We start from the raw sequence: 13,229 nt of genomic DNA, 5'->3' as shown, positions 1-13,229 counted from the left end.
GTGTGTGTGTGTGTGTGTGTGTGTTTTCTCGATCTCACTCCAGTGTCCTTAGTGTGTTTTGACTTTGATGTTCATGCTCATTAAGCCGATCGCTTCCTAATTAGCACGTAGCTGAAGAGGAAAAGCAACGTTTAGGCGTCTGAGTGTGTATTCGGGTTTAGCATTGCTGCTAAGATGAGGGGGTGTGTTTGTGTGTTTGTAGAATCTCTACGTGTCTGATTTCTACATAATGGTAGCGATACATAACATATTGACTTTATGGTATTAAAAAATTAACGAATAAATAAATAAATATACCAAGCGAAAATTTTCAGATTAGACATAGAAACACTGCCATGTTTCTGTATGTGGGGACCCACAAAACATGGGTTAGCGCTCAATGCTAAGTGTTACCACAGTGATGTTTTAGCCACACGGTGTCTTTTTTTTAGTATTTCACCAACATATCTGAGGTAAATGTTGACGTTCCCGATCATTTTATGCCATTTCCTGTGTGAGAACATCCTTCTATTGTCCATATTGAAGACTTTTAAGGCTATGCTCTAGCGCATTTTGTAGGCTGAATCCTTAGTTTGGTGTACGTGTTTCTCTGTTGCCTAGCAACAGTGTCATCTAATCACTTGAATCGAGAGCGTTTTCATTGTTGATTTATTTCCTTTAAGCATGTGAGTGATTTTGTGTGTACCTTAGAATGTCTTTAGCACACACACACACACACACCTTCAAATCCACACACATTGCCTAGAAATACATTAAGAAGATGTTTTAAACGAGTCTAATACACATCCTGCCTTCCTGAAAACACTCAGACACACTACCTAGCTTCAAAGCTATGTGTCTATGTGAAGTGTGTGTGTGTGTGTGTGTGTGTGTGTGAATGGGTTGTTTTCACTGTTAATGAGTGTACCACCACAGCCTTTTGTGCGTTTGAATACACAAGTCGGAGACACTTACAGTGTACTGTAAACTGACCTGTAGGAAGAGACACCACACACAAACACACACACACACACACACACACACACACACACACACACACACACACACCCTAGACACTTCCCCTACATTAATGTCTGGATAAGGCTGCCTCAGTAGGCAGGTTCTTCTCTCTACCCGTTTCTTCAGTGAATGAAGATGTCAGGACACAGTGGGACTTTCCCGTCATCTATAAATGTGACATAACATGGTGTATCTCAGGGGTTCCCAAACTAGGGCGTGTTCACCAATGGCATCAAAACATCCTCTTTTGTTTTCTTCATTTATTGAACAAACTGATGTCGTGAATATCGCTCTAATTACGAAGAAGGTTACTGGGAGTCACGTTCAAAAACAAGACGGATTTCAACGCGTCTGTTTTCACTATCCTGACCGGCCGCACTAGCCCCAGAGTTCAGCAATAAAAAAACCAGACAAACTACTTCCCCGTCTGTACAACAGCGCTAGTTCCTTTACGGTGCTGAGTGACACTAGAACAGGAAAATATCCCAAAACATTTGCGTAATAAATGTAGCGTGGTACAAAACTCACAGAAAATTCATAATGTCTGTTTTTCCATATCGTCTGGGAACACTGGAACCAATGCGGCCATCTTGGATCTAGAACACGCGCAAGCGTGTTGCGTACATCCAGGCTATCACGTTTTCAATCATAGTTGCCAGGTGGAAATAAATATTCAGCAGGGTGTTTATGTAATGATCACCAGAGGATGTTTTTTTTTGTCATTAAAGAAAGAAAATACATGACATTGTATTGACTTGACACAAAAGAAAACGTTTTTTGTGACCATGCTTTATCACAAGAGTCGTTATTGGGCGAGGATAAAGATGACATTAAGTTGCCCTCTTCAAGCACACTGGAGCAATCACGTGCCTGGTGGGCTCGCTAATGAATTCTTGACTTGTCCTCCCACTTGTTTACCTCATCTCAGTACAGTATCACTCCACCCCTTAGGCCACGCCCACCAAAGTTTGTAGATGGATTTTCTACGTGGCATAACAATATCGTTAGCAGCACGCATATGAAAATTAAAGCAGATATATAATAAGGTATTTAATAAGTTTATGTGTGTTGATACCATCACACCTTGTTGTTGTCAGAACCGGCTTAACAGATCCGTCTTCCATTGTTTGCAAGTTTAGACAGATTACCGCGTATATGCGATAAATTGTCTCTCCATACCTTTGCGTTCACAGTATATACACGTGTGTGTTATCTATAACTTTTGTATATTATTAGGTGTGTCATGTTGACTTTCGTTATAAACGTTAAACATTAATCATTACTTTTGTACGTAGCACAAAGATCCCGCGTGAAGAGAGATGACCAGAAGAAAAGCGCCAGGCGAATATGCAAATAATGTCATTTTATAATTTGATAAAACCCCTAATCATATCTAATTATAAAATACGATGATGTGTTCTGCTCGGATGTCGTTTAGACGCACCTGTGCAAATATCGAACACTAACCATGTCTTGATCGTCTACATTCGGTGTTAATGGACAATTGTGTAGGGTAGATTTACTTATTTATTTATTTTTAAACGTTGTCATTTCAAACTTAAAACAAAATGGCTTAACATGTTTAAACACTGCTTTTTAAGAGCATGGCGTATGGATTAGAGGTGTGTATCGACTTCTGAGATGCATTGTGTATATGTGATCGATAAGCTGATGTGTGAAAGAAACCTCTAAACTAGCAGTTTAATTTAAGTTGTAGGCCACGCCCCCTTTTACTGGAATTGACTGTGTGATTGTGCAATAAATAAATGTGACTTAATAAACAAAACCAAAAAAAAAAAAAACTCCCACAGACATTAAATTCCACAAATGCTTTTTGTTAAGAAAATGGCTATTTATTTATTTAAAATAAGTTTAAAGAATCCAGTGATATATGTAAATAATCCATAAACCGATTAAAGTGCCAACTTACAGTTATACAAAAAGTAAATCTGTACAAAAAAAATTTAGAAAATTGGAATGTGGCTTTGGCTAGTCGAGTTAATGGCTTTGGTTTTTATGATTTTTTTATTATTATTTATTTATTTATTTTTACTGTTTATGATTGTCTTGTACGCCACAGAGCCTCGATGGGCTTCTGGAAATTGGTCTTCATCAACCAAACTCGATCGATAAACAATAAACTGATGGATCTGTCGGCGTAGACAGAAAAAAATAAAGAGTCTGAGATCACATTTTTGCACACTCGAGTCTGGCCTCTGGATTTGATCCATTCCCGGCGCTACCAAAATTCCAAAGTCCTCCAAATCCGTAAATCCAAGATGATTATACTTCTAAAAGTCCGAGTCCGACGCTACTTAGATCCAAATGTGTCCGATTCCGCGTTGTTTTGTAAGTTCAGCAATCCATTAATCCATATTTGGGTATAATATCGATTTAACTCTTGCTCTGGAACCTTTCACTCTTTGGTCTTCTTACACAAGTCTCTTTGGTTTGCACTGCTCGGATGTCCCACGTCCTCCCTGGCTGATTCTTCCTGACCGTTCCGTTTTCATCCAGCATTGCTGTGTGTTTGCAGATTCATCAAGTTCTCAGATTCATAAATCCATCATTTGGTATCGTGTTAGCTGGAGTTTTGCACCTTTTGCTTCTTTGGTTATGTTGAAGAAGTTTTTTTGTTGTTGTTTTTTTTGCACTTGGCTGATGTCCTGTAGGTCTTTGGATTTCTAGCCACCTCCTTATCAGTTGATGTCTTTGAGGTGTTTGGATCTCACTTTAAATCCACAGCGATCCACAAATACATACATATATATATATATATATTTTTTTTTTTTGGTATCCATTCGAGTCTTGCACCTTTCACTCTTTGGTCATTTTTTGGTTTTGGCTCTCGCTATTGGCTGAAGTCCTCGTGGTTCTGGATTTCCTGCGATCCCACAGGCTGTTTCAGCTTGACCTCACTTTTTGAAAACCCATTTTTATTCAGAACCACCGTGTGTTTGCAGATTCAGCGAGAGCTCTTGGCTCCATGAGTCCATATTTTGATATCATATTAGTTTGAGTCTTGCACCTTTCACTCTTTGGTCATGTTGCTATTGCTATTGGCTGCTGTCCTCGGGTCTTTGGCTTTCCAGTGTCCCCATTGGCTAATGCAGCGTGACCTCACTTTATCTTGGCGGGTTTGAGCTCTTTGACTTGCATGTGTAATGTTTTGTGGACGGCGAGAGTCCTGGACTGACAGAAACCTTTTCCACACTCCTGGCATTTGAACGGCTTCTCTTTGGAGTGGATATACCTGCAGGGAAAGAGAGAGAGAGAGAGAGGCAGGCCTGTTAGTGGACGGTCACACACTTGTTTTCAGTATCAGTATGTATAAGATGGAAGCTCCAGGTGCGTTACATCACATGAAAATCAAAGTAAACATCTGAAAACTGATTTTTAAAAACCATGATGTTGGTGTGGACAGATATCATGCTGTGAATTGATTGTATTGTTCCATGTTTTTGAGGGAAAAGTGTTTCTTACCGGTGGTCTCGGAGATGATCTTGCCTCCTGAAGGCCTTGTGGCAGATGTCGCACGTGTACGGCCTCTCGTCCGTGTGCGTGCGCTCGTGGATCAGCAAATTGTACGACTTGGTAAAATGGCGGCCGCAGAACTTGCACACAAACTCCTTCTTGGTTTTGGAAGGCAGCCGCCCTCGGCTCGGCTTCCTCTCGGGCGAAGCCAGCTTGGCCACGTCGAGTAGGCAGCCTAGGGAGGGTGCGTTCGTGTGCCCTCCACCTCCAACGGACACGCTCAGGTCCTCGGCCTTCAGCGGCTCTTCCTGAGTGGCGGCGGCGGCCAAGTTGGCGAAGTCAAAGCGCGGCTTGCTCTTCGCTTCCTGTTTGGCTGGATGCACCAGCTGAGGGAGGAGCGGGATGGAGGGAAGAGGGAAACGAGAGAAGGTGCAGCGGGGCAAAAATGGAGGATATCCCAGCGTCCAGTGGTGCAAGTGGACGGCGTGAAGCGCGCTGAAGCTGTAGATTCCCGGCATTTGATCGGCAGGAAGATGGAAGCCGTTGGACGTTTGGAGGAGGGAGTAATTGGCCAGTTGGAGGGATGGATGAAGAGGTACAGGAGCAGGAAGTGTTTTACTACCCATGATTCCTATGTGGATTCTAGGTCAATCAGCAGTGGCTGTGGCCTGAAAAACAGACAGATAGATAATTAGTTCCTCATCTTGTGGACACGAGATAATTTATATGAAAAGCCCACATCGTAAAATCACACATTTATGCACTGATCAGTGCGCGAAAGTAAGCGTATCATCACGCTAATGTGCAAAACTAGCATACCAGTAGTAAAATACACAAGATACAGATCAGTCAGGCAAGCATCATTGGGGAAAGTACACAGGGTACGTCCCAAAATCACATAGCATTTACTTGTCAAAATACTATCTGAGCCACATAGACTTGTGTTTCTCATGGGTCACCATGGAAATGTGCAAAATTGGCATACATCTGTGCTAACTAGCATGTCGAAACACAGTGACAAGCAATCAGACCAACATCATTGAGGAGTTTATGTGGTTACGTCCCAAACCACATACTAATTTACTTAAAATAGCGTCTCAAAAATGCTAGCGATGCCAAAGCACGTGGTATTTCTCATGGATCGCAGTGGGAATGTGCAAAGCGAGAACAGGGCGTCAAACAAACTCAAATCAGGCAGCTCAAATGACTCAAAATGACTTCAAATAGCGTCAATTGCCAGCTAGCATATCGACATACCAAGTAGTCAGATATCAGAATAGTAGTAGTGTGAAATGTTGAAATTTTAATGCTAATCAGGACTTATTGACGGGGACACTAAAGAGCGTGCCAGAATAGTAGCTACGACAAATCGACAGACAAACAAAATCAGACGACTCGTCATCCGTCCAGTGATATTTCATCTGATCCTGCTCCGGCTCCTTCCTTTTCAGCTTTAGACATTTATTTGTTGTCTTTAGCTATGTAGCTAACTGATTTCCTTGGTTTCGACACGCTTCTTTTAAGATTTCTCGAGTCGTTTAACTTAATGGTGGAGATTTTGAAGACACCTGGCCTGAAACAACACGCACATCAAAACATAAACTGCACTTGCTAAGGAAAAAAAAACAAAAAAACGCCCATGTCTGACAGCGTGATACTGGCAAAGCATGTGTGTGTGTTTGTGTGTGACACAAACGCACTTTAAACCTGCTAGACATGTGTGTGTGTGTGTGTGTGTGTGTGTGTGTTTTGGCGAAGGCGTTCTGTAGAAAATGTGCCCGGGGCATCTGAGCTGACAGACAGAGATAGACGCCCGAGCGGAGTGACATACCTGCACCGAGTGTTTAATCTGGCCTGATGCACACTGACACAAAGCACAATAACACCTCTTTGTTTCAACCTCAAGATTGACACACACACACACACACATACTGACTCGGGCTTGTTTACTGTATCTCTAGGATCGTTGACTTGTTTCCTCATTTCTGGCTTATGGGCTGAAATTCAACTCCATGTGAATGTAATTATTTTACACGCCCCCAGGTTTTATTTCAACTATGAAGAAGAGTGATCATTTATGGGTTTTTTTTTTTTTTTTTTTTTTTAAAGCGTAACGTAGTATTTTCACTGACAGTCAGATTTAGCATTTTGCTAAATGTTACAAAAAGAAGTGATTAACGTGTAAAGCGACGGTAATCGACCTCTGCGGCTTCCCTGAAATCTGTTATGATGATGTAATATCGATATTGCGTTCAATCGCATCACGCTAAACATTTCTGCACACGGTCAGCGATGACTGGATTTCTAAACCTTTGTTTCGTCATTTTATCCTCCGCGTTGTCCGACCCGTACACGAGCAGCGCAGTGTTCTGTTATCTCGACCGGCGCGTTCAGAATCCTCCAACGCACAGGAACCAGGGCTCGGGATCACGCCGGGTCACGTCACAGCCGCATCTTTATCCGCTTCCGCGTCTGATTCAGAGATTCTAATCATATTTAAGGGCCTCATATAATTTAAAATATGTACAGAACTGTAATATAGTATTGTTTTAATATGCGTAGTCCTGGCATGAGATTTTTTTTTTTTTAATTTATGATGCCAGGAGGAATCAGTTCCTGTGCTAAACACTAATCTGAGGGAAGGTACTGTGGAACGAGACTGTAGTGTACTCAAATAACATTATTACATATGTAGCACACACACGCATGTGTATTTACTGTATAAAGAGTGATCTTAAAACAAGAATTTTTAAAATTATTATTCAAGTGCAATTGCGCATTCATATTGCATTCAGTTGGAGGTGTTTTTTTTTTTTGCTTTTATCTCTTTATGTTCCATATATATTTATCTGTAAAGCAGACAATAATAATAATAATAATAATAATAATAATAATAATAATGATGATAATAATAATGATAGTAGTAGTAGTAGTAGTAGTATATATGTAATGCACATTCAGGGAGTCCCAAAGTGAATACCAAGAAGCTCCCTACTGGACATGAAGTGCACTACAAAGGGCGTAGAACCGAATATCCGACATGCCGTCCCTTACAGACGACAAGTGCACTTCACAGAGCGTAAAAAACATTCAAACTCGTTCTAGTCCCCTTACATAGAGTAAGAGGTTCGTTCCTAAATGACCTGATACTTGATGTATTGTTACTATTAATGTTATTATTAAATATATGTTTAACATGTCCTCGTACGATTTTGACGGAAAGACGTGACTCGAAAAGACGACGCATTCTGGAAGAAATTAAAGAGTGAAACAGCCCTAATTAGGCTCCCTACGGCGCAAAGCTCCCCCTGGGGATTTGGGCAGCTCTGATCACGGTGCAGAAGTAATTGACTTTTAGTCGCCGGGTCATTAGAGGAGATCAGCGCTAGACCTTTAACCCTTTGAAGTGAGCGGAGGCTACACCCGAGTGCCCCCTAAGCCCTTGAACCGAGCACCGTGAGGTGAGAGATAACCGTGATTTCATCTCACCGTGATGCGTTACCTATAGGCTGCTAAACTTTTTAAGGGTGCCTAGTTGTAGGAATCTTACACGCTAATTAGTCGGATTCGGACGCAGTCATGTTACGCAAAGATTTGTTCTTTCCATTCATGATGGCAGGAGGAATCACCGTCGCTGCCCTGAACCCTAATCCGAGGGAAAGGCGATGAAAAGGAATCAGGAGGTCATAGGAAATTGACATGTAGTGCACTACGTAGATATTAATGAGAGGAATACCATTTAAAGATAGGGTGTAGTGTCATATAAATAGGGAGCATAAACCCAGCAAATATATAGTGCACTACATAAAGTGTAGAAACCAGTCACTAACTCTATAGGCACTAGGGATCTAGATGTTAACTGGACATGTAGTGCACTACATAGCCTAATACAGCTGAATCAAATCCCAAAATCTTCTCTGTAGTGCACTACAAAAGGGTGTAACGGTGTAGAAACCCTGGATTACACTAACGTGGGCCTGTAGTGCGTTGTATAGGGGCGTTGTACTAATATGGAGTAGACAGGGATTTGTGATACAGCTCACCTGCCCCCGAGTGACCCTCAGTCTACACAAAATATTGGCTGTTTCTGTAGCCTGTAAATAAATAAATAAATCTTCCTCCACCCCAGAAGAAAAAAAAAAAACATAACCCCTCATCATGTCAAAAGCAGATTGCTGTCTTCTCTTCTCATCGCCTAAGAAAATGGCCACCAGAGTCTGAGTGTTTGAGAGGAACCGTCGTGTGAAAACGTCGAGCCATCACGGCTCTAACACATCAGAGAGAAGGACGTGTATTGAGAGGAATCAGTCACTAACTTCGTGCTCGAAAATGTGTAAAACGTCGAGTGTTTGAGGCTAGAATTCGTGCTAACGTCCTAATTAATGTTCTCCATGTTAAATGTGAAATAAAAGGACTTCGAGAAAACTCGTCGTTTGTTCAAAACGAGTCTAAAGTGTAAGCTTTTTATTATTATTATTATTATTATTATTATTATTATTAAATCACCGAACAATAACAATCTAAATAAATAGCTAAAATGGCCGGTTTTGTTTGCCTTTATTTCCTCAGTTAGTTAGCAAAGTGGCTAACTGAGGCGAATGTTTTTTTTTTAATTTGTCTCCCCGGAATGTTCTCGCGCGTATCACCCCTCGCGCCCTGCAGCAACAGACAACACGCACTGTTTCTACGCACTACTCAGTAGAGTAGTACTCTTCCCGGCCCTGTACTGTTAGCGCACTAGTTTATCAGCGCTAGTACGCTAGTATGCGGTTTAGCCTGTGTGTCCCGTGCTGAAGGGCGCGAAAGGTGATGCGCGCGCCAAGCCACTTGCTCGCGTGAGGGTTGTATGTGTGAGGAAAACTGTGGGACCGATTCTCTCTCTCTCTCTCTCTCTCTTCAGATTAGCCACCTGACTAAAAATAAATACATAAAAGTCATATAAAAGCAAAGTTTGTGATTTTTTTTTTGTTTGGTTTGTGAGAGATTAAAGACTTTACATTTAATCTGATGGATGGGTGAAAAAAATCTAAAGAGATTATGAATTTTTTGGACGTAAATTTCAAATAATCACATGCTAACTCTTAAAACACGGGCTAGTTATTTGCTCATTATTATTATTATTATTATTATTATTATTATTATTATTATTATTAAGCTACTATTATTTAAAGATATTTAAATGTAATAGAAAGCCGTCTTTGGGGTTGTTTTCTTAATGTTTTATATTCACAGACGGGTAAACGAACTTTATTTTTTAACCAAACATTTAAATATATATATATATAAAAGGAAAGCAATTAACGTTCCTATAAATTGTTAGGAAAATACTGTTTTGTTTTCTGAACAAGATAAGCGGCATCTTTTGCTCTGGATAATGACTTTTATCCCGTGATAAATTGTTCTCCTGATAATGTGTATTTAATATCCAGGTGCAGATTGTTTGTCTTGGCCAGAGCCCGTGATCTGGAGCTTTTGGAAGAATGTAAATATTTAATCTAATAATGACACTTGGCTTTTATTTGACTGTTGATCGCTGCAATAAGAGCCATTAATCAATATTTTACTGCAGTTTGGGCTGTTTTTAGTGGGGGCTCGTGCTGTGCGGATCCGCACAGGGGAAACACGGCGTGCGTGCAGTTATATACAAATAAATAGAAATTTGTTTTCAAAAAAAAAAAAAAAAAGCAATAAAATAAACATCTGAAAGGAAACGCGTAATGGTTTATTATCATGCTTCGGTGCGTTTCTTTCCGTGGAACGTAACGGAATGCAACGATTTCTTCACACAGACAGGATCAAGGAAAATAAATACGGTTAATGTTCCATGCCTTAAATGATCAGCAAAATATACTCTATAAAAACCCGGGCTTGATCAAACTCAACACACTGGATGTATTACATTTAGAAAAGATGCATGGTTTAGGTGCATGAAGTTCACCGAAGTGCACGCGCCACCTGTTCATCATCGTTTATTATTATTATTATCATTATTATTATTATTATTATTACCTAACAATGCACGTTCGTTGTTTTTTTTTTTAAATTGCTATTTAATAAGATGTAGCTGCAGGAATGCAAACCACGCTTCTTCAACTACTTTACATCCTGGCGAGCGCGAGCGCACGCACGGGCTGCAGGACAACTTTTTTTGCGTTAAAAAAAAAAGAAAGAAAAAGAAAAAGAAAAAAAAGTTTTTTAATAAATAAATAAATAAATAAATACGTTGTGTAAAGTTTATACCCGACTGTTTTTTTTCTCAACGCACACCGACAGATTATTCGGATTATTATCCAATGCACGTTTATTTGAACAAGTCGTGCATGCAGGGTGGTGTGAAGATCAGAGGCGCCGCAGTGCAAATACAGCTTTAAGAAAAAGAAAAAGCAAAGAAAAAGAAAAGAAAGATGTTTCAATAAAAACTAATCAAAGTAGAAATAGTTACCAGCTCGCGGCGCGCAGGACGATCCGGCGGGACTCGGGGGTAAAAAGTTTTAATTCTTCCCACGCAAAGAAAGTTGCATGCAGTCTTCAGCCAGTTCTCACACACACAACCCACCCACACACACACACATACACACACACACACACATATATATACACACACACACACACACACACACACCGCAGCAGCTCCACACAGCTGTTAGTGCAGGATTAAACTTTCTCTCCCCGCGTGCGTGTGTCTTTCCTTCTCTTTCTCTCTCTCTGTACTGCGGTCCCAAAAACCCACACCGCCTCTTTATTGTAACCAAACCCTCACGCGTCATATGGCCAAACCCACACACACACACACACACACACACACACAGAGAGAGAGAGAGAGAGAGCGAGCAAGCAAGTTTCTTACACTTTCGCAGCATAGTTGAACACCACACACACACACACACACACGTTACACGTTAGACATGCACACGTTACCTTTCGCTCTCAACGTGTAATTGAATGCATAAAAAAAGCAAACACACAAACAAACAAACAAATTTTTAAAAAAACGCACAGCGGATGCAACAGTCGCGCGCATCCGAGTTATTTTGTTTTTGTTTACTTATTTGTTTGTTTTGCAGTTCAGTCATTAGTGTTAAGCAGCGCAGTGTTAATCATTTACATCAGCGTCAGAATCAGATGATTAGCAAAAGCACTCATAACAGGTCTGTTTACAAAATCGAGGTTTGTTTGTTTGTTTGTTTGTTTACAGCCTGTCATTATTTCGTGGCTTCATATCTATCTATCTATCTATCTATCTATCTATCTATTTTCTGTGCGTTCGCAGGTGTGTTTTTATTTTTATTGTTTATAAATCTGCAGGAATGTGATATATGACATGAATAATTGGGCCCTGTGTGACGCAGCTGCGCGCGCCAATAAACCGACAAAACAAACAAAAACCAGCTGGAATAAATACATAAACAAACAAATCAACAAGCACGTGGAAACAAATCTAATCTAATGTATTTCACTTCACTGATCATTTTAGTGTCGAAATTTTGATTGACGTAATCAAGTGGGATTTATTTTATTGGTATTATTATTATTATTATTATTATTATTATTATTATTATTATTATTATTATCTCACAGAACACACTGACTGAGTGAAATCTTCACCCTTTTTTTTCTAACCCTCACCTGAGAAACCCAAATGAGATTAACAGCAACACTATAATGAGCTGAAAGTGTGAAGAAGCTTCTTCTTCTTCTTCCTTTAATCCTTTCTTTCTTTCTTTCTTCCTTTCTTCCTTTCTTTAGACCCCGAGCTTCTGTGTGAGGCGCAAATCAGAGCTCGCCTCGCGCTCGTTAAGGCAAATACACAACAGTCAGCTGTTTTAGACTCGAACAGAAGAAACTTTTGAAGCCGCTTCCATCATTCAATTTGTCAATTTGTCATGCGTTTAAAGGTTGTGTTACAGCACGAGGACGACTTGAAAAAAGAAAAGAAAAGAAAGGAGAGAGAGAGAGAGAGAGAGAATGTTGCACGTGCGAATAATGTGCAGGAAATGCAAGACTTTTTTGCATGTTAAATAAAGTGTTCCGAAGTTTCATCATTAACTTCTTTTTTACCTTTAAGAACAAAAATGTCATTACGTCATGTTATGAGAAGAGTGTGTGTGTGTGTGTGTGTGTGTGTGTGTGTGTGTGTGAATGAGTTGCATTTCTAAAATCAAATTCGCAAATCACGGACAGGAGTACAGCGGTGTGTGTGTGTGTGTGTGTGTGTGTGTTAAAAACCTGTCGATGAGTTAAAAGCGCTCAGAACGCGCCACCTAGTGGAGAACAACTCTACTTCACCTCTAATTTTCTCCCTGACCCGAACCAGGTCAAGCAAGTAAATAAATAAGCAAGTAAGTAAGTAAGTAAGTAAATAAATAAAGGAAAGCGCGGTGGAAATAACTTCATTTATTTATAGATTATTGCAAGCAGATGAAATGTCATAGCTGAATGATATCCAGAGACGCAGTCTGCTGCTAAAGGAGTTAATGTGTGGAAATGAGATGCTCTGAGTGGGCGGGAGTTAGAGGGAATGAGGGCGTGTCCTTCCGCTGCAAATATCTGACAGTTATTATTTTACTGGTTTTTGAGTTATCCCAAAACTAGATATAATACAGACCCATTGTTCTGCGTCCTGATTGGTCAGACAATGTTGATTAATTCTCTATGACGGCCGCTCTGACAGTAGTGCCCGTTCGTGTTATGGTTTCTATAGCAACATTTATGGAAGGAGTCTCCGGTGTCAGAGGTAAAGCAGTAACGATGAAGTT

General features: G+C 40.3%; 1 protein-coding gene across 1 annotated transcript; it reads right to left on the bottom strand.

The window, feature by feature from the left end:
* Positions 1-3,835: 3,835 nt before the first annotated feature.
* Positions 3,836-11,969, bottom strand: osr1 (odd-skipped related transcription factor 1). The gene is made up of 3 exons (XM_053620221.1): positions 10,916-11,969; positions 4,483-5,141; positions 3,836-4,252 (listed from the first exon to the last, which is right to left on the bottom strand). The coding sequence occupies exons 2-3, from the start codon at positions 5,097-5,099 to the stop codon at positions 4,120-4,122; spliced, it is 750 nt and encodes a 249-aa protein (XP_053476196.1). The 5' UTR covers positions 5,100-5,141; positions 10,916-11,969; the 3' UTR covers positions 3,836-4,119.
* Between the last annotated feature and the right edge of the window lie 1,260 nt (positions 11,970-13,229).

This window comes from Ictalurus furcatus, chromosome 3, assembly GCF_023375685.1.
Source record: "Ictalurus furcatus strain D&B chromosome 3, Billie_1.0, whole genome shotgun sequence".
NCBI classification, from domain to species: Eukaryota; Metazoa; Chordata; class Actinopteri; order Siluriformes; family Ictaluridae; genus Ictalurus; species Ictalurus furcatus.
Note: the sequence above shows the minus strand (reverse complement) of the source record. Positions and strands in the feature narration are given on the sequence as shown.